We start from the raw sequence: 27,952 nt of genomic DNA on the forward strand, positions 1-27,952 counted from the left end.
AGCAAGATACGCTGGTGAGAGGGGAGCAAATAGGGCATGGCAGAGAGCACTTGCAACTGCAGCATGGGGTTGTGACCCAAAGGAATATCTCCCAGGGGAGGGGATATTGTCCCCATGCCCAGCATATATTCAAGAATATCTTTGTGTATTCAAATGGGAGGGGAGTGAGGTGGGAGTTACTTGTACTCACCCGTTGACAAGAGCCTTCCTGCGTTTGCTGCGGCCAGTGAAGTCCTGCTGCCAGAAGCTTCATGGATGGTGATGGAGTCATTTGGGGTGCAAGTAAATGAAGGTTAAATCCAGGCCTTGGCATTGAGAGGTATTTCTGGGTAACCTGCACTCTGCTTGGTCCCTCTCCAGTCTTCTTCGTTTGCTTGGTACAATCGGGCGACAGCAGCAGTGCTGGCAGCAGAGCAAGGGAAAGGGGTCAGGTAGGACAGGTGGGGAAAGGAGAGCGCTGGAGAAAGAGGAAAGAGGTGCTGAATGGAGAAAAGACAGCAGGTAGGTGAGAATACAGCAGCAAACACTCACTGCTGTTTGAAGAATTCCAACCTGTTGTAGTGAGAAGGTAAATTCTGTAGGACTGAACTGGGGCTCTCCAAGGAAGAGCATCTACTTTACTTCCCTGCTGTAAAGAATTGAAATAGTGTGGAAATTAATATATAATCAGATCCATAATTACAGTCTAAACAGTATAAAACACAAATGATATTAGGCAGGTTGGGAAAATTACAGTTTTCCTCAACTCCTTGTGTTTCCCCTTCCAACAACTGTTAAACTCCCACTCTTGAAGTTCATAACTTTCTTGTTACCAGGTGCTACCACTCCATTTTTTCCCTCCAGAAAGTTGCTGGAAATGCAACAAGAGCCTCCCAGATCTTCTTACTTCCTAAAGGAGAGAGAAAGCCAGTCCCTTTCTAACTTTGTTCTCCTGCTTTGCCCGGGAAATTTAAATGGTTCCCACCACATGTGCTCCAGTTCTGTGCTGAAACAGAAATGTAAAATGTACCTGTATGAAACACTTCACTGACCAGCTGCCCTTGGCCTTGCACACCCACATGCCTGAGACACCCGTCTCCCAGATGTCTTCCAACACAAGAAACATTATGTGTGCACTCCAGGGCTGCAGGACAGGGTACAATCAGCAAGTACTGCAAGTCACTGTCCTTGGGTCACCAGATGTCACCCACAGCACCTCTGCCTTCAGAGGTGTCACCCTAAAACATTTATTTCAGGGTGATCAATGATGGAAGGATGAGCTAAAGGTATAAAATCTCCCTTTTTCTCTCAGAGGCCACAGCAACATTCAGCCCTACTTCCATGTCAAGCTCAGGTCTGCATTTTAACGTATACATTGAGGAGACTGTGTCAAAAAAAAAATCTAATATTATGCTTTTGAACAGAGAATTTACCTAAGTAAATAATTATTTTTAAACCCAAGATTTAAGCAGCTTTAGTATTCCACATTATGCTAATGTTTGACAATTACTAAGTGTGGGTATCAGCCAGCATTTTTTTTTAAGTTTAATTTAAAGCAATTTGACATGGAAAGGTTATTACTTTAGTTGCCAATAAAAGCTGTACTTTTAACATAAGTGTACACCAAGCCCTAGGGTATGTGACTATTATCTTTTCTGCAATTATGTGGTGTTCTACATAAATGTTTAAAAAAAAAAAAACTTAGAAATATCAAAAGTACTAACTTAGCTGCAATAGAAAAGTTGAATAGCAGAGCCGGGAAGCCCGTCTCCCGCAGACACAACACAGGTTGAGGTTTCCTCCTAGAGGTACCGCCGGGAACGGCGCCTCCGCCCGCACGGCATCACACCGCATCCCCCCGCTCCGCCGGGGCCGAGCGCACGATGCTGCCCTGAACGACCTCGCTCAACACAGATTCTGCAGCTTCACCCGCATTCCTCAGAAAGCTGTTTTTTCCCCCCCCCAAATATTTCTTTTTTTTTTTTTCTCCCCCACAAATATTTCCCTTTTTTTCTTTCCCCCCGAATATTTCCTTTTCTCAGGTCTTCAGTGCTAAGAGGGGAAAAGGCTTTTCTCACATCCTGCTTCACAGAATCACAGAGTGGTTCTGGTTGGAAGGGACCACAGTCTGTCTTCTGGTCTAAGCTCCCTGCTACAGCAGGGTCATTCCAGAGCACATGGCACAGAATTGTATCCAGATGGTTCTGGAATATCCCCAGTGAGAGAGACTCCACACCCTCTCCGGTCTCTGTTCCAGTGCTTGGTCACTGTAAAGGTTAGAAGTTCTTCCCCATGTTCAGGTGGAACTTTCTGTGCATCAGTTACTGCCCGTTGCCTCTTGTCCTATTGCTTGGCACCATCAAGAAGAGCCTGGCTCCATCCTCTGGTACACTCCCTTCAAATACTTACACACACTGCTATACACAAATCTGTGAGCATTGCTTTTCCCTCATAAATGGAAATTGTGTCTTCCACTTGCTTTAGGGTGGTGTCTCCAGAAGAGACTCCATGGCTGTAGCAATGAGGCTCCCTCTCAGCACAAGGCAGCATGCAGGGACCCCCACACCCAGGCAGTAGCCACCTCAAAGATCCCAACCCAAATGCCAAGTTTGGTCCTCATCAGACAGAAGCACCAGTGCATGGGCACAGCCCTGCCCTTGAGTGGAAATCAGTCATTTCCCTTGGGAAATTACATTTGAGACCATGAAAAGCCACAGTGCCATTGCTGAAGCTCCCAGACAGATGAAGCCCCGGGTTCAAGCCCAGGAAGGATGGGCCTTTGAGTAACCTGGTGTGGGGGAAAGCACAGTAGGGGGGTTAGAACTAGATTAAGGTCCCTTCTAGCACAAACCCTTTTATGATTCAACAGGAGTGTGGAGGAGAGAGATGAAAGTGTGTCCTTAGGAAGATACAGGCCAGCTCACACATGCAGGGGGAGAGACACTTCCCTCCTGACATCTGCTCTCCTCCAGGATCTGTTTCTTGGGCCAAAGTGAGGATGCCATGAAAGCCAAAAGTGCTGAGGGGTATCTGTCCATCATCCCAGGGACTTGGCAGCAAGTGCTCTATTCCCTTGGGCTGCTTAGTCTCGAGTCCCTCCTGTGTAATGAAGGGAGAGATGGCCCCTTCCATCAGCCTCTCTGGGCCAGCATGGGGCAGAGCCAGGGCCCACGTGGGCACATGGCAATGTCTTCAAACACATCAGCCTGTGCAGGTAAACTCACTCCTCTGCTCTGCCCGCTCAGCCCTTCAAAGGCAGAGCCTCGGGGCAAACAGAATGGGGTGAGACAAACTCTAGTCCAAACACCAGAGGCTGCTTACTTGGGAGCTAATTTTGATATATGAGGTTGGGTTTTTTAAGTCTAGGTAGTTTTTTTCTGTCTGGGTTTTGTTTTTAACTTGAAGCTTGTGAAAGTCACAGCATGACCCTTGCTGGCTAAAAGGATTCTTCTCAAAACCAGTTGGCACCAGAGCAATGAACTTCAGCTTCCTCCAATGCCCTGCCAGTGCCTTTTGGTGCTGAACTGCAACCATCTCCAGACAGGGAGTGAGAATTCAGCCTCAGTAGTCTGTTCAGCCCCAGCAGTCTGTTGAGCCCTTTGTCTTTCTACTGAGAAAGTGAAAACACTGGTCACAGTTCCAGTGCCAACTGCAGTTAGTGTTTCAAATTAACTAAAGTTCATTATTTTACACTTTAGGTAGGAGTTACAACAAACTGTTCACCAGCAGTCCAAGCAATAGTATACAAGCCCCTCTAGGATCCCTTGGAAGAGCTCCTGATGAGTTCACCAACGTTTGCACATTAACCTCTGGGTGAAAAGCCAGCCAGAGGGATGTGAGAACTCCACCGAGCCCTCCAGAGCATGACACAAAATGATGCAAGTGTGGGAGCTAGGAGAGAAAAGGTTTTGTGAGCCCAGAAAAAATAATAAAATGTTTAAATCCTTAATTGTTTTTCTTGAAGGTTTATCCAAAATCGAGCTCTCCTTAAGCCTGTGAGTTTGCAGAGCATTGTCAATAAATTAGATCATGCACACAAGGCAAGGATTTCAAGCCAAAAAGCTCTAGCCCTGAGTCGCTTAACAGCAACATTCCCCCGAAAAAATTACTCGAGATGAAACATGAGATACGTATTAATTATCAATGGTCTAATAGAAAATTTAATGAAGACAAGTATCTTCTTGCACTTTATCCACGATAACGATGATAGTACGTCAGCGAGGCGCATACCTTAGAACGTGGCAGTGAATGTCAAGTCTGAAGCCATTACAGCAATTCACCACAATAATGGCCAGCCAATGCATGGGCTCGTAGCACTTAATCAAAGTAATGACATCCATCCACAATTATTTATGTTATGGTAACAAAGAGCTGCCAAATGCAAAACAAATGACACGAGGATTTGCAAGTGAATTTCTTCCCGTAAATTCTCCTTAGGTTATGCTTTAGGGTCCTCAGGATGGAAGTCTGTGTATTTCCAGAGTGATATCAAAACAGTGGGGTTGTTGTGCCACATTTTATTGCCTATAAGCAATGAACCCAACACTATCACCAAAATGAGGTCTTCAGCCAACACAACTATATCAATATCATTTGAGCTGGCCTTGATTTACACCCAAGAGTTGTCCTCAGAATTTTACAGGAGGAAAAATATTATATGGGAGACAACCTTCGCTTACATCTGCCTATCAAGGAAAACAAAGACCCAGTTGTATTAACACTTAAACATGCATTTAACTTAAAGTATATGAGCAGTCGCCACTTACCTCAATGGGCTTTGGATTACAGCCATTATAATTACCACCGTGATTCTCTATTAAGAGCACTACGGCTCTTTCAGGGGCATTTATGTGGGTGTTTGTATAAAAACACTGTCAAAAACTAAAGAACACCAGTAAATATAAAATGGCAATGTTCAGGTTCAAATGTAATGAACTAATTTATTTTTTTTAACACTACATCCAACTGTTTTTCACCACGCACAGATGTCACTGGAACAACTTGAATACGAAAAAAATTGCCTAAGAACAATAAACTACACAGACCAGCTAATATTGATTGCTTTAAAAATGCCCCCTGTTAAACTAAATAATAGCCAAATCTCACTGCAGTAAATGTGCCTTTATATCATTAAATACTAATTTAACAGAAATGTGACTGCATAGTGAAAAACATGAAAATGTTGGAACTGAAAGATTGCCTTTTTTTTCCTCTGCATTATACAAGTCTCCAAATTAACACCCAAAAGAAGAAAACAATAATTTCATATTAGCTGGCTACTTAGTCACATAAGCCAAAGCTGGGACTAAGCTAAACTCTAATACACACTTTCCAAAGTGACCTGTGTGTCTCCGAGAGGGGAGGCTGGAGGATGCCCCTCACCACAGGCTCTGTCCGCCCTCGATGACCAGATTGTGGCCTGTCATGTAATCAGAGGCTTCAGAGGCGAGGTAGACGATGGCAGCCTGCAGGTCGGTGGTCTGAGCCAGCCTCCCGGCGGGAATGTCGCCCATCCAGCGCTGCACCAGCGGCCGCAGCTCCTTGGAGCGGATGAGTGGAGTGTCCACGATGCCCCTGCAAGAAGGACACACACCAAGAGTTTAGAAAGAAGAAAAGGCAGCACTTATAGGTATTCGAGATGTCAATTCAGAAGGCAAAACCGTGGAAAGTCATGATGCTGAAAGTCATGATGCAAACTTTCCTATCGTTGCCTTTCCCTGCTGATTGGCAGCTTAAAGGTTTCCTTTAAAGTAAGTGCACAGGTACTATCTGCTTAGCTAATAGCAGAAGGTCCTTACTTTAAGGTCACCAGTTTAATTTTTTTTTCTAGAAAACAAGCATGGCATTGGAACGGAAAGCATCTTGAGTCGGGTCTGTCACGGCTCTTGGGAACTGTCGTCCCTCTACCAATTTCTCTTCTCATCTCATCACTCCGCAGCATAATGTCACACAGCGTTTGTGTACAGCCCAGAAACTGAAAACAGACCAACTTCTCATATGTCAAAAAATGAGGGAAACAAAAGCCAGCACCCTTCCGGGCACCAGACCCTCTCCACACAAAGAAGGAGAGGCAGGGATAAGCACAACACAACCAGTGCGATTCCCCCTTAAACCAACACCCCAACAAATCACACTGATTTACCTGTTTTGCCTGTTTTACATCAATGAGTGACTCCACCACATATTAAAACTCTGCTAAGTTCTTTTTTGTTCAGGTGCCCTAAAAATGAGTGATGCTGCAGGAAGCACAATGCAGGGCAAACATTTGGCTGGCTTTTCTGACTTTAACTGCGACTGATTTGTCATACTCCTCCTTAACAACATATTTGTATTTTGCGAAATGTATAATTTTTTCAGCCCCTGAACAAATATATTTACATAACTGTGTCTAACGAGAAATTACATTTAACTTCTCAGAAATGACAATAACTAAAACCTGAACTGCCAATTCCACTTCATTAGTGTGGTAGAAATGCATTCCAAATGTTAATAAAAATTCCAACATGCTGATAAATTAGCGCTTCTAAGGAGCATGTGACACCTTGGTTAACATATTCAACCTCAATTATATTTCTCTTCAGCACCCTGTTATCTGGAACCTTTGCTGGCAATCAGAGGTGCTGTTTTTCAGCGGCCAATTTTCTAGATAATGTAGCTTATCAACACTGTGGGTAAACTTGCCAATGAAATCAGGCTGCACTGAACCACACACACGCTAATTGCATCTCTTTTTTATGCATATTTACAGACTGTCACTTCAAAGAAATCAGTGGCCCATTGAGGCAGCCAGTTAGCTGGAAGAATTGCCTCTTGCAAATGAAAATTAGCAAACAAGCTAGTGATAAATATGAAATGAACAAAGTATAAAAATACTCGTTTTGTTCTGAAACTTCATTGGCATCCCAATTTAGACTTCCAAGGAAATAATTTTTTGAGTCAGACTGGATTCTGGGTATGAGATCTACCTTTTGTTTTAAATGAAGGCTGAAATCTTCTATTTACTCTGTTACGAAGTGGAACTAATTCAGATTTTCCCCCAAACATTTCTGTTTGCACTAATCAGGCAGGATTTAAATATCAGCTTCATTTTTTTTTGTAATTGTCAATAAAGAGCAGAACAGTTCAGAAACAGTGAGCAATGCAGCTTGTTTAAGTTCTGGCAACGTAACAAAACCAAGCACATTCCAGTATAGAACTGCGGACTTATTTCCTTCAAGCACAGCCTCCTGCTCTCCCTCCTTGCTTTTCCAAACTCCTCGAGAACTGGTTTTCTTCAGAGAGAAACGTGCTTTGAGCAGCAGACATGAAATATATTGGACTCCTTTTCCATACGTGCCTCTCACTGTGCTTGCAAAACCATCCCCATCATCATCGTTCTGGCTTTAGAGTATCAGAGACCAGAATAAGATCCATATGATTTTGTGGGGGTTTTTTTCCATTTACAGATATATTTTAACCCCAAGGGAATGTAGATTAGGGAGTAAGACACACAGTCCTCCAGCACAACAGATTTTGCTGAAAAGAGGACATTTTTCAATCTGTTCAGAAAAATGATCTTTGATCTGATCGCTGCAGCCTGTGAATTGCTGCATTGTGGCTGTCGCTGGACCTTTCTTTATGTTCACTTCAAGAAGCAAAAATTTAGATGTGTAACCAAACTTCATTACAAATTTTTATTATAGAAATGAGAAAAAAATATAGCGCAAAACTTAAAAGTTGCAAACACACATACTGATGGCACTATAAATATTAGGCATGTCATTGATACTACACATCTTCTGGGAAAGCTTTGGTGCCAAGTTGGGCAATTTAATGTTGTCGAACCCTTTTAGGCAGATTTTAGTTGGCTTCTAACCAGTTCCAGCAAAGACAACTGCCAATGCATTAATTCCCTACCTCATCTCGTATGCAGTGCTGAGCCTATCAGTACTTTCTGTTGCACGTCAATGTAATATCAAACTGCTGGTTCCTTAACATTAGATATGAGCATCAATATTTCATTATTGATACACAGGACAATTTGAGACATTAGGAAAAAAAAAAGACCGCCAAAAAAAAAAAACAATTGCCTAAAACATTTCCACTTCGAGAGACACATTAGGAAAAATATCACTTACCAGATACTTAACTGGAATTGTTACGTGCACTCAATCCCCAAATGAGAGCAAAAAAAGATTCCATCTGTGTGTAACTTGATTTCTTTCAGATGAGTTATTAATTTGAATGAGTTAAGTACACTCCACTTAATCAGGAAGTGTTTAATCACAAGATCCACTTAATTGGGACATCTCCCAAGGAATTAAGATTTAAGTCCAAAGATACTTACCAGCAACGACTGCTGCTTAATGGGGATAGTAATGCTGCTTAATTGGGATGCCTTCAGGTGATGCTGGGGTGCTCCTTCTCCTGCCAGCTCTGCCTCTCTGTCCCCCCGATGGTGTGTACCCAAAACCTGCGGTGATCCTGCCCTACCTGCTCTCTGACTGCTCGTACCCACCACGCTACAAGCCTGCTACAGCACCACGCAGCTGTCTTCATGCTGCCCCAGAGGAGCAGGGCAGGACACAGGGCACACAAACCCTCTTTGTCCATGGCACCTCCAACCCAAATCCCTGCAGCCCATCAGTGGGAAACATGGCTCATCCCTCAGGTCTGCTGAGTTTCACTGGGTCTCCAACAAGCTGGCCTGGCTGCAAGTTGACCTCAAGATCAACTTCCAGCTGCCCATCTGGAAGGTCATCACATTATGGCATTTTATGTCTTGCAAATCAAGAAAGAAGCAGCAATTACCCACAAAAAATAGACACTGATTCAGTGTAATGGCTGAAAAATGAAGTGTTCCAATGCTGCACGTGCCAAAAACCAGAAACCCTCCAAAGTCCCCTCCTCCATCACACTCAACACACTTCACATGTGCTGGGAGACTAAAACACGTGGGGGCAGATGACCAACAGCCACCAGTCAGTGCTCTGTAAAGGTCCCTATTCACAGCCATGTTCCCTCTGCAGCCTGACCCTCACACCCCTTCCAGAAAGACTCCAGCACCTTATTAATTTTGTTGGCATCAGCTGTTTAACAGGTTACAGGCGATGCCACTGGATGGGCAGAAGGAATGAACACAGTTTCCACGATAGCAACAGGATAAGTCAGCCAAAACATCCAGGGAGTCTCAGCCACCTTCTCCCCAGGCTTGCTTGGCTGGCAAGAGAAGCCTAAATCTTCAGTTTTATAAATGCAATAAATCATCCTAAGAACTCTGCCATAACATTTTATGCATTGCTAACTTTTATGCATTGCTCTGCATAAGTTTTATGCACTCATTAAGAAATTAAGTTGATAAAAAGTGACCAGATAGGAAGAGGGGGAAAAGGTCAGAAGGTTTGCATGGTGAAATAATGTCTAAGGCCAGGCTGGAGTATTTGGACCTTCAAACAGAGACACGCTCAGAGTGCCTTGAAGCATTAATGCAACCGTGAGTGGGAGGGACAAAGTACTTAAGGACACAGATATTCTACTTGTCCAGAGATGATCTTGGGGTACTATCACGCCCTATATCTACATCTGTGCTCTTCAAACTCCTCAAAATCCTCTCCCATTATAAGATGACTATGTGCTAGGTTGGGTATCCATGTTCAGCAAGACTTGTGCTTTGGAAGATGTTTCAACTAGAATAGCATTGACACGTGCTGTTGTACTGTGGCTCCTGCCCAGAGTTGGGTACTCAGATCAAGTAGGTTGAAGATGTCCCTGTGCCTTGGTGAGTCACGTTAAGAGACAATGACACTGGTAGGGTCCACAGTTCTGGGAATGGGTCCAAATCTGCACTGAAATGCAGTTTCACATCTCACATGGGCAGAAAGGTAAACATGAGTAGTTATTCACTCTGAAGTATATGTGGCTCTTGCTTATGGCAATGAGGTATCTGAGTTCTGTGAACCACTACAGGTTCCTTCCTCTGAACGCTGCTCAGAGCTCCCCGGGACAGCCCCGTCATGAAGGGCTCAGCCAGAGCTTTGAATTACCAGGAGGAAAACTGTCCAGCTCTGGGGTGGATCAATCCAGGTTCCCAGCTGCGTTAGGGGAAACTGTTCTGTCCAGAACAGGGGACCTCAGAGTCAGCAAAACATTTGTCCTCTGTGTGCCCTTCCTGGCTATTCCTCCACAAAGAAACATCCCTTCCTGGAGTAGGATTTTGAGCTCAGATCTAGAGTTTAAGACAGGTAGGGATGATCAATATGCAACCCTGTTTTGGCTTGAAAAGTAGAAACATGACTATTTTTCCTCCGTGCTCTCACAACTGCCTCCAGAGACATAACTTTTTCAAGTATGACTGTATGCTCCCAAATTGTACAAAATAAGGCATTTTGATATTCCGTGTCTATATTTTTAATTTATGTAAGCCCCCTCAAAATGGGTAATTCCTCCTCTAAGAGCCTTCTCATCTGTAATTGCTGTGAATGTGTCTCTACTATCCCACTTCTGTTGGTACAGATTACCTGTGTGTTTTCAGACACAATTTCTGCCAGGTCCTGCTGAGCTTCCCTAATCCCTTCATCTCCCCCGGCTCCCGAAAGCCGGTGTAAATTCACTAGCACTAGTTGTGGGAACACTATAACAGTGCTGCTAGGACTGGTATGGGGAAAATCCCATTAGGAAGTAAGATGCTGTTGAAAGAATCTGTGGATCACATGGAGTGATGGCTGGAGTCACTGGTATAATTAGTAATAAATAATCATAAGGAAGACAGCTAGCACAAGCTAGGGGAGAGCAGACCGGCAGTAAAAACAGAGGCACTTGCCACTGAGCTCTGTGCTTTTATTTTTTTTTTACTCCACTTTGTGGATTAAAATATGTAATTTGTTTTCCCTAATTTGATGTACATTATTATCTTCATTATTACAATTTAACTCCTGGGTTAAAATCCTGCCCTTCCTACTTACTCTGATTGACTTCAATGGTCTACGGAATTTGACCGCTTCCAATTAACGCTACCCACTTGGGTTTCTGCTCAGCACTATCATGCACTGTTAATTGTTTAATAAAATGACTGGGTTGGGTATGTGTGTGAGAAACAGAAAGACACAAGGTATGTCTAGTAAGAAAACTTTCCTTTGTGAATAAATACCATAAAACACAGAGTTTGAAGTCTCTAAAAATAAGGAAAGTTTAATTTGTAATAAACATATACATATATACAAAACTACACCTGGCCTCCTGTGACTGTCAGAGTTGAACAGTAGCTCAATTACAGCAATATAATGTAGCTTTTAAAGCACCTATATATTTGCCTCAAGTGAAAAGGGGAAAGAAGTATTGTCTATTAAGTGTCAAAAACCTTTTCTTTAACCACAGAAGGCTTGGACAGACTAAGGAAATATTTCATCTAGAAGAGAAATGCTAAAAACTACCCTTCACATTATTGGAAAACCTATTATCAAATGCTAAAACCTCTCCTTAAATCCCTGAGTATACACAGCAACAGAGCAGGCTTGGCTCTAAGTATTTAAACCTTTGTTAAGGAAAAGACAACATAAAAAGGGATGCAATCCACCTGCTAATTAGAAACTTTATTTGCTGAGATAGTGTTCATATGAGCTTTGTGGAACATTTCATTCCCTTTGTAGTTCCAGAATGAGGCTGTGTTTTACTTACGGGGAAATGCAGTTGACTTTTACTCCTCTGTCAACCCACTCGGTTCCCAACGTCTGTGTTAATTTTACGACCCCGGCTTTGGAGACGTTGTACGCCAACTGCTTCTGCGGGTGCGGGACTGCGAGGGGTTCAGAAAGAGAAAATTATTTATTCTTCCCAAATTAAGACAGCTCAGGCGTTACACAGACAATTCCCTGCATTGAGATGAACTATTTGACATTCTTCCCCGATGGTAGGTAGGGAAGAGCAAGAATTCAGCCACTCACAACGCAAAACTCTAACTATGTATTTTGCCATCTAAAATTTGTGCCTCAGCAGCTGGACTACTGAAAAACAAAATGGCAAAAATAGAAATAAAGAAAGAAATATAAAAGGCCCCATTTTTGGGCAAAGCCAAACCCAATGTATTAAACATAGATATGCAATACTTGGCTGCTCCCAAGAAAGATCAATAATCATACACATTCATATATTACACACATATATATGTTTATATACTTGTGCACTGTAATATTAATATAGCATCATATAATGATAATACATTATATGATTAATACTATATGTTCTGTCTGTTATAATATATAAATATTATTTATTATTTATATATAGTACATTATGTGGTATGATATAATGTAATGCAACATATTAAATTGTTTGATATGACATTATATGATATAATACGATATAAGTGCATAATAGATTTTATATAACATATTATATATAGCCTCTTGGAACAAATTATTCTCCCTAATTTTTAAATTATCCATAGTCTGAAGCAAATACATCACATTATCTAACTGGTGTTTGTGTGGATGTGATCACAGGTGCATCCCAAAAATTCAGAACACCCACCACTTTCAAAATCTGAAGCTTTTGAAAATGTTTCAGAGGTGTCACATGTCAGTCAGAGACAGAAAATGATCGGCTTGCTAATTACAATGTTCAAGGTTGCTAGTGCTGTGTGCTTGCTGGCTCTGCCCCTCACCAGCTCCGTGAAAGCTACTTAAGGATAAATCCCCAGTGGGTGTAAAGTGCTTTAAACCCATGGGAGTCAAAACCAAGTCAGCCCAGCTGTTGGGATTTACACTCACAAAGTGTCTCTCCTTGGAGTTTTTTGGCTGCCATTAGGACTTCATTAAACAAATCCAGTGCAAAGCACAAATCCATAATTAGCTCCATATCAGTGCTAAGTGTCACTGAGTTGCTGACTCTCACGGAGGGAGAGTGGGGAAAATCAGGGCTAAAAATCAGTAGTCACAAAGACAGGCAATTCCAGCCTGTGGGGTTGGATAACACTGAAGCCTGGAAGAAAGGTAATCACTGGGATTGTGTAAGGTTCTTCAGGCAAACCCCAGCTCACAGCATAAAAGCACACAAACAGCACTGGTAGATGGCATTAAATTGGTCTTAATAAATTAAGTTGATGCATCAGCTCTAGATCACTCCCACCTATGGCATCCCAACACACCCACTACTGCTTTTATTGACTAAAACTATTGGGTTTGCATATGTCAGTGTAAAGGGTGGAAAGAAGATGATAACTGAGTTATGTGAATTCTGAAAGAGCATAAAGCTCTGCTGCAAATTACTGAGCATGTGAACAAGGGCCTTTGCCTTGAACACAGATGTTTGTGAATAGATTTAAAGCACACGTGATGGGAGCAATAATTAGTATTTCATTTTTTCTGCATGTGCTGAAGGTTTGCTCAGAATTCAGAGGCCTTTTCCTTGCTACAAAGAGCATTACACACCATGGCCCTCCTCTGCCAGCATTTATTCTGTGTTCCTTTTTTGTTCAATATGAAATACTTTGCATTTTGACCAGCAGAACTGCTTTGCCCTCTGTGTGTGCCTGTTGCCCCCCGACACAGCACGATGTGGGGGCTCTCAAAAAGATGTGGAATGTGATTTCTTGATTAATTGCCATGCTCCAGCTCCAAGTTACATACAACTTCGGTAGTTAGCCTTGTAACCTCCCAAAAGCAGTTCTTTGCTGTACTTTCCAAACATGTCTCTCTGTGATAAATCATTTGGTGTTTGCTAAGAGGATGGGAGTTCTGGCACCAGCTCTGCATGTGGGTGAGAACAAGTTGCTGCAAGCTATGAGAACCAGCTTCTGATATGGGGTGAGTGCCGACACAGGATTTTCAAGAGTCCTTCCTTGTAAAGGCTTTTGTCTTTGTAAGAATATCTAAGCAAGGTAACTCCCCCTTCTGAGACACTTGGCCCCTCTCTATTAGAAAAGCTGAAGAAGAAGCCAACAGGTGCTGCAAGGCTCTGGCACTGGATGGGCTTTCTGCAGCTCAGCGCCCTGCACCACCTCCTCTCCCCTTACCTACAGGTCTCTTACAGACAGAAGAGCAAATCTGGAACCCTTCAAACTCATACAAAACAGGGCTAGAGCCTGTGAATGAAGCTATGCCTCCAGCAGCATCACCAAAAAAAATCTGAATTATTAAGGCTTCTGGGAAGTGAGGACACTCACTCCTGTTCAAGACAGATGATAGGAGGACCCAGGTATAATTCTGCCAACATCAGCGGCATTATGTTTTAAACACCTGTGTCCTGGTTTGGGCTGGAATAGAGTTAATCTTCTTCCCAGTGGCTGCTACAGATTTTGGGGTTTAGAGTGGGAATGATGTTGATAATACACTGATGGTTTAGTTGTTGCTCTAAATCAAGGCCTTTTCAGTTCTTGTGCTGCCCTGCCAGCGAGGAGGTTGGGGGCTGGTACAAGAAGCTAGGAGGGGACACAGCCGGGATGACTGACTCCAGCTGGCCAGAGGGATATTCCAGATCATATGGCATCATGCTGAACAATAAAATTAAGGGGAGTTGGCTGGGGAGACTGACTGGGCATTGGTCAGTGGCTAGTGAGAAACTGCATTGTGCATCACCTGTTTTGTGTATTCTTTTATCCTTATTATTATTTTCCTTTCTTTTTCTGTCCTAATAGACCATCTTTATCTCAACCCCCAGGTTTTAACACTTTTTCCAGATTATCTCCCCCATCCCAGGGGGAGCAAGCAAATGGCTGTGGGGTGTAAGCCACAACAACCTGATGCTCTGGTTTTACAACCTTGTTCAGTGCCTCAGGCTTCCAGGCTGACCTTGAAGCAGCCACATAATGCTAATGAGAGGTGCACACAGACAGAGCAGAGCAGACCACTTACCACCAAAGATATTCACTGTAAAAATCACAGCTCTGAGTTACACCTGCGTGAACCGCCGAGCCGCAGCAGCCTCGCTGCCACTGCTGGAGCTTATGCCTGGAATAATTCCAGTGAAATACCAGAATCAAAATGCACATATGCAAAATGTATGCGGCTTATCTTCAATTAATTAAAACTGATTCTGAGCAGTGAATCTGGAAAAATCACAAACAAAAACCTCCCTATCCTGCTAAGCGTCTCCTCATTTTCCTGTATCTCTGAGGAAGGACTCAACCTACAACAACAACAAAAAAAATATCCCCTAACTATTTCTAGAAACATTTCATACTATGCCAGTTGGCCAACATACTTAAATAACCAACCAACCAACATATTTATTTAACATTCAGCAGATGGACATGATATGAACATCGTGGTTTTCAGTTGTAGTTTCATAACTACTAGATTTTTTCAATGCCAAGATTCAAACAGGTTCAGAAGGTAAACACATCTCTTCATCTCTTAACTTTTGGCCTAGCACACATTGACTTTTACTGACATTTAAATGCATCTTGGGATGACCCTTCCAGGCTGCTCTCAGGGCTGCTTTCCAACATTCATTCCTGTTCCAGACCAGTACTCCCTCAAATGTGATCTCCAGGTGAATCTCTGGGCTTGACTCACCAGCCAAGGAGGTGCAGCCCCGAAGTGGGGCTGGGATGGATGCAGTGGTGGAATGGCATCACCTCCCAGCTCAGCAGAGCTGTGCCAAGGCCCGACAGAAAAGTTGGAAAAAGCCTCTCCTTAAGCAGTGCAGACCATTGCTGGGCTGCAGTGAGACTGGGAGCAGTGTGCCAAACCAACAGATCCTCAGTTTTTGCCAATTCCCAAAGCTGCCTAACTTTCTCCAGAGTGGAATACCTCCCAGGAAATTTTGCTTGGTGATAGTGATGTGGATGGTGACAGCCAAGCACAGACCAGAGCCTGACTGCAGAGTGCAGAGCAGGAAGGCCTGGTGTATTTGAAATTTAAAGCCCTACATTCTTTTCAAAACTACCTTTCTTTGTGAGATTTTGTAACTTTACAAAGCTGGGGCAGAGGGATGGTGCCTGTGTTTAAGCAAAAGTAAAACAGCTGGTAAAGACACTTGAAAAAATATTAACAACAACATTGTAAATGGATTTTTGAAGAAACATTTAAAGTTACTGTGCAATAAACTGAGCAGAATGTCATAGAATGTCAAACTGGGCACAGTAAAAATAAACGTTATTCCAAAGGAAAATATAAAGACTGCATACTTATGTAACATTCAGCAGATGGACATGATATTAATACAGGGGTTTTCAGTTGTAGTTTTATAGCTACTAGATTTTCTTGCCTAACTTGGCAACCCAAGGCACCATTTGATTTTTGGATTTGGACAATACTGCAACAGATGTCCAGACCAATAAAATAAATTCCTAAAGGGCTATGCTTAATTCGTGTAATTGATCAATTTTTGTTACATGGGCTTCAGCTCACCAGCATGTAACTGCCTTCCAGATTAGCTCAGCAGTAGGGATTTCATTCCATATGTTACAATGGTTTATTGGCGCTTTTGATGACACTGCTGATTCAGCAGCGCTGGTGCAGGCACCTGTTGGTAAGAGCAAGTTATAAAACTCGTGGGTACTGGGGTAAAAACTGACACTAAATCTTTTGGGTGGCTTTTAAACACCTCGGGGGCTCAGTTTCCCACACGCCAAGGAGTTTGCCTGGAACAATGGGGAGGATTACCAGCACCTTTCCCATGCCATCCATGCAGTGCAGTCACAGAAGGTGACTCCACCTCTTCTATAAAAAGTAATAAGTGCTCTAAAACATTGAGGACAGATAAATGTTGAAAAATGATATCAATAAAAATTTTGTAGTACATTTCCTCTAATACGAAATGTCAGTGATTTACTCCTTCCCAATACAGGTTTAATTGATTCAAATAGCATCGGTAGTAATTAAAATATGGATTCTGAAGCACAACTGTTAGCTCTCATCACTCACCTATTAAACTTGCCATAGATGCTGTGTTAATTATCTTCCCATATCCTTGATTCAGCATAATGCGGCCTGCAGCCTGTGACAGAAATTAAAGGAAAGACCAGTGACCCTTTCTGTGATTGTGCTAATAATGACATGATAATAAATTAGTCTTCACTTTTCAGAAGAGTTGATGTGCTAACACATTTTTTTTAAGCACTTGATCTAAAAACTTAGTATAAAAATGGCTGATACAGGAAAAAATGCCTTTGCCATTTCACACCTCTTCACTCTTGGCAATATTTTTTCAAAATAATCACTAATTTCGGGACTGCCCCCACAAAGCTTTTTGGTTTTCAGGATGTGTCAAATAATGACTCTTCAAAAAATTTTGGCCATTTGCCTGGGTTTGGGGCAGCCAGTAAGTACCAGCTGCTTTTGGAAATATTGACCAAAATCTGTAATTGAAATCTGCAAGTCTTTCCTTAACTCCAGCCAAACTGGGACCAATTTTATTAGGATAATTAGTAATAAAGTGTTATTAAGTCTTGATCAAGTAAGCACTTAAAAAATTATTACCCATTTGCAAAACCAAACAGCGCAGCATTTCACACTTACTTGACAGCACAAAAATAATCCTCGCAAATTAACATTAAAGGTTTTGTCCCACTCCTCTAGGGAAGTCTCTTCACTTGCAGAGTTCAGATTGATTCCCGCGTTGTTGCACGCGATGTGAACCGTGCCCCAGCGAGCCACGATTGCATCCACCATCCTTTGCACATCCTCAGGCTTGCTTACATCCACTGCCAGGGCAAGGCTTTTAATCCCTGTGTTAACATCAGAGCAATGGAGTCAGTACAGGAATTCTCAGGGTAAGAAAAAAAAAATCTATTTTGTGACTATTTATCAATGCATATAGAGAGATATTTTATAGAGAGATGTATTTTTTATATACAAACGTATTGCATACATATTCCACCTTCATTCACTGCTACACGAATTGTAGCAAAGCGTGAGTTTGTTACTGCAATACTGTTATTATAAAGTTGCTGACTGGTGCGAGGTTTGCCTGTTGGAGACCAACCTAAAGCCCAGGTGTGGGAGCGAAGTCTGCCACTCCAGCAGGACGAAGCTTGGAACACTGCACCATCTTCTGTCCAAACCCTCAACTGCAGCTTTCCCATCCATCAGCAGCTCTACAGATGCTTTTTTTATGCCATATCCCCCTGAGATGCTCCAGAAATCAAATTAATTTGTCCCAAAAGTGCTCTCTGGATGAACTACAGTATCCAGACAGCTGGAAGCCTCAGACAAAACCAAACCAGTTTTAGGTGGGAGAGTTAACTGGGAATACCTTCAGGTGCATAGGTATGGTAGTCACATTTCCTGGCCTTATTTATTGCAAATCACACTGCCAGAATAGTGCAAACAGTCAGAAGTTAAGAGATTTACCAGATTTTAAACATGCCATAGTGATTTTTTCCTCGAAAAATCCAGCTGTTGACTTTTGCACCAGTGCTGATCCATAAATAACTTCATTTAATTTATTATAAAAATCAGCTTTATATACCCTTGTTGTTAAACAACATAAGCAGCCTGCTGAGGCACCTGATGTGAATGGGATTATACCCATCCAGAAAGCCAAACAAGGCTACACCAGTAAGGGCTGTGGTGAAATGGGTCTTAACTCAGGAGGAGGGAGGCGGTCACTGGGGTTGGACCGTGGATCAGCAACCTGCAAGCAAAGAGTGTACAGATAAGAAGTTACAGCTGTTAAAGTAAGATTTTTTATTTCTATATAAATGGAAAAATTGTTCCCCATTCGTTCCTCTTACAGATCATTCTGATAAAGCATTTAAAAGAAGGCTTAAGCCTATTCTAGGAGAAGAGAAAACTCTCCCAAAATGAAGCTTGAGACGGAGGGTTCCACGAAAGCAAGGCAAAGCAGTAATTGCCCAGTGGTGTTTGAAGAAAATGTCAGGAAAGGGACCTTTGGATGGAAAAGCTCCTCCTCACCTCCAATGCCTTCAGGAGCCTGCCAGAGTGCAGTTCCTGAGGTGATGCTGCTCTGGGGTGCTCCCCACACCAGGCCATGGGAGCTCCTGTCCCCTTCAGTGATGACACAGCCCTCTTGATTTCCATGGCAGAGAAATAATACAGCCAACTAAAAAATGAATGCATGTTCTGCCACAAAACAAGACCTCTTATTTTATCGCAGGTTTTATGCTAAATACTCTGAAAGAATAAGAACAGCCAGACAGCCCCCGTTGCTCCTCCTAATTGTTATCTAGACGTGTAACGCACAGGGAGTTGCTGCAATCTTTCTTTCTCAATTTACAGACAAAACGGGTGCAAGCGTGTTACTAATGGTAACAGAGAGACTCTTCACCTGCCCTCCAACTCTCACCCCATTTATGGCTTCATCTTATAAGATAGTTCATAAAAACAAGACAAAAGGTGCCACGCGTGAGTGTCTGGCGAAGAAGCAGTGAAGACACACTCACTTCAAACCCGAGTCCCACATTTGACCTTAATCAATTCAGCTGATGTCCCTGCACTCAGAGAGAGAGGGGAAAAAACCCACTTTCTGTCTCTCCACTGTCTTCCCAAACAACCTATTAAAAATAATAAATAAACTGTGGAAAAATAGCTTCAACTCTATAGACACAGCCAGAGGTAAGAAACAGAACATACGACTGTGTTGCTGTATGCATGACAGAGCCAGTGCCTCTCCACAGCCCTCAGTCTAGTTTTGTGATGCTTGTGGAGGCAGTTTTGTGATGAGAGGGGCAGGAGTGGAGCGCAGTTGCTCTGTGGTGGAGAGACACCAATATGCCAAATCCACCAAGGTGCCCTTCTGCAGGGGACACGTACACGTCCCCCTGCCACAGGACTCATCTCTGGTCTCTCGGTGTAAATGGAAGCAACACGTTGCATATAGACAGGAAGATCAGGAGTGACATTGCACAAGGCATTTGCATAGTTTACAGTGAAAATGCACATTTTAAAAATCCCATCAGACTAATTCTTCCCTTAGGGTAGAGGCAGCGATTCCCCCTGAAGACAGAGGTGTGTGTTGTGGAAGGTAACCCTTAGGATTTTCTGGTTATGTTTCATCATTTTTGGTTCTTCTGTCAGATTCCATTAGCAACTGTTGAAAAAGTTATTCACACAGGATCTCTAAACAAAGACCCCTGTAGCCAAGGGACATACACCCGAGCTGTCTAACAAAGCTAAAACTGAGATCACAGAGATTCTGAAGTTTAAAACTCATCATGAAATGATGGCACCATCCCAAAAGGCAGTAAAGGACTCCTTGGTATAAGAAGCAGAACAGCTCTAAGCAATTTAAGCAAAATGTTTTGAAAAAGTATCAGTATGGGAATGACTTGGGGCACTACATTTCCAACTTTGATTTAGAGATTTCTACAACCCTAGAAGGGAAAAAAAAAAAAAGTCACAGCTCCTTTGTCCTTATTATAGCGGGGAAAATATGTATTAATATTATGATTTCTTCAATTTACTCATGTGAATATTTTCAGAGTAAAGCTAGCTGAACCTTTTTGTCAAAATTTATTTCCAACAGAGCATGTTACTTCTTTGAAGTCAAAATGTTTCATGGAAATATATCGATTTCAACAAAAGTTTTAAAGGGAAAGCTTCTGAGGTCCAGGCTAGACTCTCTAGTTACCTCTGGAGAGAAAGAGATTGAAAACCTGACCTTTTCAGATCCTTTCCAAAAACGGGCATTTGGTTATAATTCCCTTTCACAAAAGCATTACAAAGTTTGGGTTTTGTTCCAACAGGGAACGACAATAAATTTGAAACCTCAAAAACCGTCATGAGATGGAATAGATGTGCCCTGACCAGCTGCACTGGTCAAGTTGATAGATAGTATTTGACCTCAAAGGATAAAGATGTGTAAAGAGTGAGAAGCGAGATTTTCTTTACTTTAGACTGCAATAATATTTGCTATGCCTCATGACCTCTCCGACTGCATTTTGGAACACCCCCCCACCTCCTCCGGGCTTGCAACCCACTGCTGAAGGAGCAGAGATGTAGGGCAGCCATTGAAGGATGGATGATCAAACTCCTACTGAAAAATGCCCTGGAGATAAGTTAAGTTAGTTTTCCAATAGGCTGTTGGCATCCAAAGTCTCATGGCTCTGTCAAGTAGCCCATTTCTATCTGAATAGCTCTGCTTGATATGCAGGATCTCACGGGGAAAAAACGTCCAAAAGGCAAGTTAACGTGTAGGGCAAAGCTACTTTGTGCCAAGGCCATATGGCTTTGGTGCATAAGGGAATGACAAGCTTCAGGAGGGGAGGGACTGGATGACTCAAGAATTTGTAATAGGAACTGAACACTTTCTATTCTAGCTCGTTATTTGAGATCAGAGCTTTAACCATTGCACTGATGCTCAGCGTAAAGTGTCTCCTGCTTACCAGAGCTGGGATCGTGCAGACAGGGACATTTTGTTTTAGAAGTTCTCTGGGGAGGCTCAGGACGGTATCAAAACCAGAAATGTACCATTCCTCGCCCTTCCTCAGACTGGGTGATACAAATACTTCTGCAGGGGCTGGTTTTGCTGGAGAATATGGTTTCTAATGGCCCAATCCTTTTGGAAGTCAGAATGGAAACGAATACTACTGACTTTATCCAAAATGGGAATATGAAAATTTCCTGGGTAAAGCTCTACATTTAGAGACAATGAAGAACTTTGAAGAAGGCTCAGGTATAACCTCACAAAAGAAATTATAAAATGAGTAATACTTCCTTTCTTTTATCATTAAAATTATATTTCCAGTTTTCTTTTTCCCCTTTATAATTGCAGTTTATCACAATTATAGGGGGAAATTCAATTTTATGTTACATTTTCTGTTTTTACAACAGAAGTGGCTTGTAGAGGATGCTACCTCTTCTTGGGGATTTTTGTTATTACATCTATTAATATTTTGTTCCTATATCTGACCTTGCAAGCATGTTTGAAAGAGGGTTTCAAAAATTACTTTGCTTGAATTTGAGGATGCAATGAGAGATTCAGACTGACAACACATCTACCTTGTTTTGGTGTTTTGGCTCATGGTCCAGACATTAGGTATGGAAGAGGTGCCAGGGAAGGGGGATGTGTTTGTAGCCCATGTCTGTCATTCGTCCTTAGTGAAGCCTGAGGTGCTGCATGATTTACTCTGAGAAACACCATCTCTATTTGTTCAATGCTGGTTATACAGATCTCACCCGCAAGGGGTGACCCTTCTCTGTCCCTGTCAGTCATGGCTCACTGCTGTGTTTCCTTTGGGCACCCTTGGCAAGGAATTTTATTTGGGTCACTTTGCCTCTAGTTAAGTTTATATTAATAAATAACTCTTGCAGACAGTGTCATACTGATGACTGCTGAGACAACACCGCCAGGGCAGGAGAAGCTTCATGACCATGGCATGAACATTTTCTGCTCTAACCTATTCCCCATCAGAGCTGGATGGAAGGTAATTCCACTGCAGAGAACAGGTCAGGTTTGAGGAAGGAAAGCTGCTCATTACAGTGCTCACAACAGGTCAGTCCCACACTTACCTTTGAGGCTGAGCTCACACACCACCGCCTCTGCCTTGGCAAGGACCAGATCCACAACGGCCACTTTGGCACCAGCTTCCCCCAGGGCATGAGCAAAGGCTCTGCCAATGCCCTGCCCCCCGCCGGTGACATAGGCCACCTTGCCATCCAAACGCAGCCGGTCCAGGATGTTCCGCCTGTTATGGCCCCAGAAGACGTCATCCCTCACCACTTCTTTCTGAAACAAAGCATAGACACATTGCACAACAAGGGGCAGAGCTCACTATGTGAGAGCTGTGAAGGACTTCACCTGTGAGAACAAGGCAGGAGCGTGAACAGGGATCCGTGTCTTCTTGCCCATTAATTAATACAAAACATATGACTAATTCAAGACAATATTAGTCTCAAAAGGAGCATTAAATGCCAGACAATGGAGCAGAAGGGTTGTGCTTTGAGGAGATGCTCTGACCACTCCACTTACATGACAGTAGAGTATAGCATTTCCCAGCCTGGCTTCCCAGGGAGATGGATCAGGTACATTGCTTAGAAGTTGACTGATTAAGTCTTCCAGCTATTTTACCCCCAGGGCCCAATTCTGCCTCAGGCTCAGCTGGCTCCAGGAAGACACAGAGCAAGATTCCAAAGTCAGGATTTTGCTCAAGCAGAGTGCAATCAAAATATCTTCACAAGGCTGGTGCACAAATAAAGATTATCAGCCAATAACTTAAACCAAGCTGTCATCTGATCAGCTGCCATACATCATTTCCCCCTAACTGGAATCAAAATGGAAAATACAAGATGTTTAAAATACTGAGTTTGAAATGCCAGGAATTACCAGTGGGTGTAACTTTGGGAGCACTCAGAAACTGCAAAACAATCAGGATGTTTGAGTCTGCATTTACTGAGTTAGGCCATTATGATTCCAGATGGGAATTTCATTACAGCTGGATGATGCCCACCACATAAAATAGAGAAAGATAAAATCCCTGTTTTTTCCATAGGACAAGCAAAATCTAAGGCCATGAAAATATTCAGCTCAGAGAGCATAAGAGGCCATCATGTGCTGCCTTTGGGCGAAAAAAGAGCTACTTCAGAAATATTAGGGTTCACTACAGCTGGGCCCCAGTTCCATCTGCCCACACTCCCCTGCATGGGAAGGATGGGAGAGCAACAGGCACAGACACCCAGTGAGCAGCATGCCAGCCACTTTGGAGGTTCATCACAGGACCAGCTGATCCAAAAGACTTTGCAAGGAATCAGCATTTAGTGTAACCTGGACAAGTGAGGCTAAAAAATGCCAAGCCCTAAACTGGTAAGTCCATGATGAACAGCACTATGTGTTTGGGTTCTTGCCAACAAATCCCTGAAAATTATAATGTCCCTGCCCTCAGCAGAGTCAAAAGTTTCCCAGAAGTACTCACAGAGAGGAAATACCCACCTTGGATTCAATCACTGCATCTGGAGGTACAAGGATCCTTCGAATAATGCTCAGTCCACTCTGCACAGGTAAAATTACCTGCAAATATAATGCACACACAATTCTCAACTGCTTTGTACTTGGCTTTCTGTCACTCAGATTCTACTGATGTGAAGGATAGTCCTCAGGCCATAATAGCTCTTCTCCTATTCCTATTCTTACGTGAACTTCCTTCCAACACAAATATGTCAGGCATTTCTATTTGCTCACCTGCCTCTTTCAAACTCATTGCCTCCACAAATGACAGGAAAAAATCACAATTTTAGTTCTCTAGTTTCTAAATCAGTACCAGCTGCTGAGGTTGCTGGATTTCCACTGCCTGGGTAAGGTTGTCATGAGGACAGTCCAGTATTCCAGTAAACCACAATAGCGATACTTCGGTGTTCTTCAGCATTTGATAGAACATCTGTCCTTCACCCACAGATGCAGGACATGCATCATCATGAGGAAACCTGCACTCAGTTTTGCAAATTCAACACCACTATCACAGTGTTAGAAGATCAGATATGGAATCCATGTGCTATTTACATACATTCAATGGCTAACAGGGAAATTCAGGACATTGAAAACTCTGATTAATCTTTCCCTCATCTACAAACAAAAGCTGATGCTTCCGGAACATTGTCTATTAGTTGTGTCAATGATAGAATAAATACAGAACCACAGGAGGTACCTTTAGAGGTGTCTGACCTGCAGGTAGAGAAAGACCTTTAGCCTATGAGACACCAAAACACTTTGGGCACGAGCTGCACACCTCTGTGCCATGGAGAGCTGTGGCAGGGGGGAGTGTGGGAGGTGGAAGACCTGCCCTGTCCCACCACGAGCCCAACCTTACAGCGCAGGAGGGCAGACAGAGATCCAGCCATCCCGGTGCAGCCATGGAATGAGGGTGAGCTGGTGGCTGCTGTACCGGGGTAGCACCACTCACACCTGCTTTTAAAGCCCTGGAGGATATGTGTTTAATAGTGCCTCTGAAACCACAGTATATTGTTTGTGCATCCTATTACTTCTTTTTTTTTTTTTCTTTCCTGCTGGAGTAGGACTTTGTTGACTCCTGTTGTGCTGGTGGTGCCCTACAGCCCCCAGAGCCTTTAAAGCAGAGCGGCGGTTCCTTGGTTGTGCTGTAGAGCTGATTATTCACTCTTAAGTGCTCCCCTTTTATCTTGCCTTTAACACTCTGTAAGATGTAGACAGAGTAGGGACTGTCCCTGAATATAGAAACTCATACCTAGAGCTCAAGTGAGGTGAATGACAATAAAATCTGAGTTCATTTTAGGTCCTCTGGATAATGGCACCAACAAAAGAAACATTTTGAAGAGTGCTTTGCAAAATCCATAGATACAGCACCACGGGCACCTTAACCAATGGCATTGCACTAACCTGCTCAACACGAGGATCTGAATTAATCACTGAATTTAATTTTCTGACAGCTAGTACATTTTCATCTGATACATTCTCCAGGTAGACTTGTCCTTTCATGAGTGTATTCTCTACACAGATCACTGCATCCATTCTCAGCAAGTGGTTATCCATGACAAAGCTGTAGTAGTGAACAGCATTCCTTTGATCAGCATCAATAAAGACTATATCAAAGTGCTCATCCTCAGCATGTAATGCCTGGAAAAAAAATTATGTTGGAGAAAACACTAATTATTTACCCGAAAGTTAAAGTCTTGCCATTAAAATATCCTTTCTATAAAGCCCAAACCAGAGGGAAATTTTTACTTTTAAAGCAACACTGCTAGAATTACTTCTGGAGATCTTGGGAGTTTTTCCATGCTTTGCAAACAATTCCACAGCAACAAATCCCTGAACTTCTCAAAGAAAATCAGGATATAAAAGAGGATGTCTCATCCCAGCTTGAGGTGTTGAGAGTCACAACAGAAACATCTGCATACCTCAAGTCAAAGCAAATTGATCCAGCAGGGTAAGGGAGAGGACTGGCATCAAACCCTGCCACTGACAGGCCACAGTAACTTATCGCTTCTCAAAAGAGTAACTATCAACGAATTGAAGAGTGGCAATTATATCACTCCAGTGAAAAAAAAGAGGTATAAGGCAGATCTGGGAATTGCAAACTAGTGAGTCCCACTTCAGTAGCAGGAAAAGGGTTGAAATCCTAATTAATAATAGAATTATAAAGCACATAAAAGAACAGGTCACAATAGAGATAAAGCAGCACAGACCCTATGAAGGAAAATGATGTTTCTTTAATCTAAAAAAATGCTTTGGATGGTTCAGCAACAGAGAGGATAAAAGAGAACTGACTGCTATCATCTAATTGGATTTTCAGAAATGTGGCACACCTTCCCTCCAAGCAGGCTGCTGATGATAATGTATAAAAGTGTTGATGGATGACCAGATGGGAGCCTTTACAGCCTTCTCCTGTGGCAGTTAATGCACTTGCTGCCCAAGAGGCTGCTATGGAATATTTCAGATTCCATCTGGGACTATTTAACTGCATCTGTGTGCGTTGCAATGAAACAACAGCTCATCCACCTATCTCAGCAAGCAGAAATGCTTTCAAGTCTTGGCATTTCAAGTGAAAAGAGAAACAATTATGTTTTCCAGAACTCACTGTTTCTATCACAACTTTTAATGGTACTTTTTGCATCCAGATTTCCCTTTTGTGTTTGGAGACATTGCGCACAACGAGTGATGAGTGATCCCCTCAGAGGTACCAGCAGAAGCATCAATAACAAATGGCAACAGAATTTGAAGACTGGTTTGTTTTGGGGAGTGAGGTTGATGGTTCCCAAACAGAGATTTCAGGAGCCTTTCTTGGGTGGGGAGTGTGTGGTTCAGACAAGAAAATAGCAGGAAGTGGATCGTCAAAGCTCTGAGTTCCTTTATTGTGCCAACTGGTGTCATTGTGAGCTGGTTAGTGGTGAGGGAATTAAGCTTGGATAGTCACATTTAACTGCAGATACTTAATAGCAGAGAAACTCTGCCAAAAGTATTCATGAGTCCACATTTAGGACACCTTTTGATGCTACACTATAATAAAAGAAGACCTTAAGGCCAAATATATACTGGTTCATAATAAATGTAGCAGAAACTGGGACATCTGGTTTCCTGGGATTCATCTTTTCATTTCACTATCAGTAAGAAAATTTTGCCCTGGTTCCCTCTTGAGCCATATTGGGGGAAAGCAGCAGAACATTTTTGCTACTGTGGAAGACCATCTTCTATCAGGTTGCACCTCAGTCAGTCTGTCCAATGTAGATGCTTCAGGAAGGGTCAGAAGATGAAAGCTGGGTCAAGGAGCCCATCAGGAAGAGAGATTAGAGGTCTCATTCCCCAGGGAGAAGAGCCAAAGCCAAACTTGAGTAATTATTGTGACTTATCACTACTTTCTGACTTGTAACCTTCCTGGGTGGAGGAGGTGGGGGGCAGACATTCAGAAGCAGATGTGACCATTGCTGAACATATGTTACTACTGCTCCATGGTATGGCTCCCTAATGAAAAAGAATCTCACTTTTATGCATTGGCTTCATTAGGTCCATATGGAGTTGTGTAGCTCTTTGGATATTAGCTGGACTTCTCACATCAACCCTCCTTCCATACTGCCTACCTGCTGACAGCTTATCTCCTTCTTATCTGTCTTCTGATACAGATAAACCACCTTTTAACTCCACAGCTTCCATCCCCCGAGGGTGCCTGGGTTGGATATGTATCCAGCACACGCCTGCCTTGTCCTTGCCCTGCCTGGGTGTGCAAGGCCACAGTTTCTAAGGCATTTCTCTTCTGCCAGTTCATCAGGTCCTGAATGACCAGCCACAAGGGTCACTTGGGCACCTTTCATTTCTTCTAAATATCCAGTATCTGACACCTGTAAGGAACTGCCTGAGTTTGTGCTGGGACCTGCCATCATTTGAGCTTCTTGTTTCCACAGCTTCAAAATTGCTGCTGAGTTTTCCATATTTAGCTGGAAACAGTTCCAGGACTCTAAGAGGAATCCATGAAAGTCCTTGAACCAGCTTTGCCTCTAGAGAGGGAGGGAAACAGCCACAGGAAGGGGAAAGTCCTCTGTTTCCTGGAGCTCCTTGGCTAGCAGAGCAGGGATCACTCAGACAGGTGGTAACTGTGGCCAGGGCCCCACACTGGAGAGGGTTTCCTCACTGGCAG

At 42.8% G+C, this 27,952-nt stretch overlaps 1 protein-coding gene across 1 annotated transcript in view; it reads right to left on the reverse strand.

The window, feature by feature from the left end:
* Nucleotides 1-5,357: 5,357 nt before the first annotated feature.
* The window catches only part of LOC103759333, a 30,812-nt gene continuing 8,217 nt past the window's right edge, over nt 5,358-27,952 (reverse strand). Inside the window, exons 5-11 of the mRNA XM_018068648.1 lie at nt 25,204-25,440; nt 23,785-23,862; nt 22,368-22,584; nt 17,415-17,623; nt 16,821-16,893; nt 11,632-11,749; nt 5,358-5,553 (exon numbers count right to left, since the gene is read on the reverse strand). Of these exons, the coding sequence (XP_017924137.1) occupies nt 5,358-5,553; nt 11,632-11,749; nt 16,821-16,893; nt 17,415-17,623; nt 22,368-22,584; nt 23,785-23,862; nt 25,204-25,440 (1,128 nt within the window). The remainder of the gene's footprint in view (nt 5,554-11,631; nt 11,750-16,820; nt 16,894-17,414; nt 17,624-22,367; nt 22,585-23,784; nt 23,863-25,203; nt 25,441-27,952) is intronic.

This window comes from Manacus vitellinus, unplaced genomic scaffold, assembly GCF_001715985.3.
Source record: "Manacus vitellinus isolate BGI_N305 unplaced genomic scaffold, ASM171598v3 scaffold_14_pilon, whole genome shotgun sequence".
Lineage (NCBI taxonomy): Eukaryota > Metazoa > Chordata > Aves > Passeriformes > Pipridae > Manacus > Manacus vitellinus.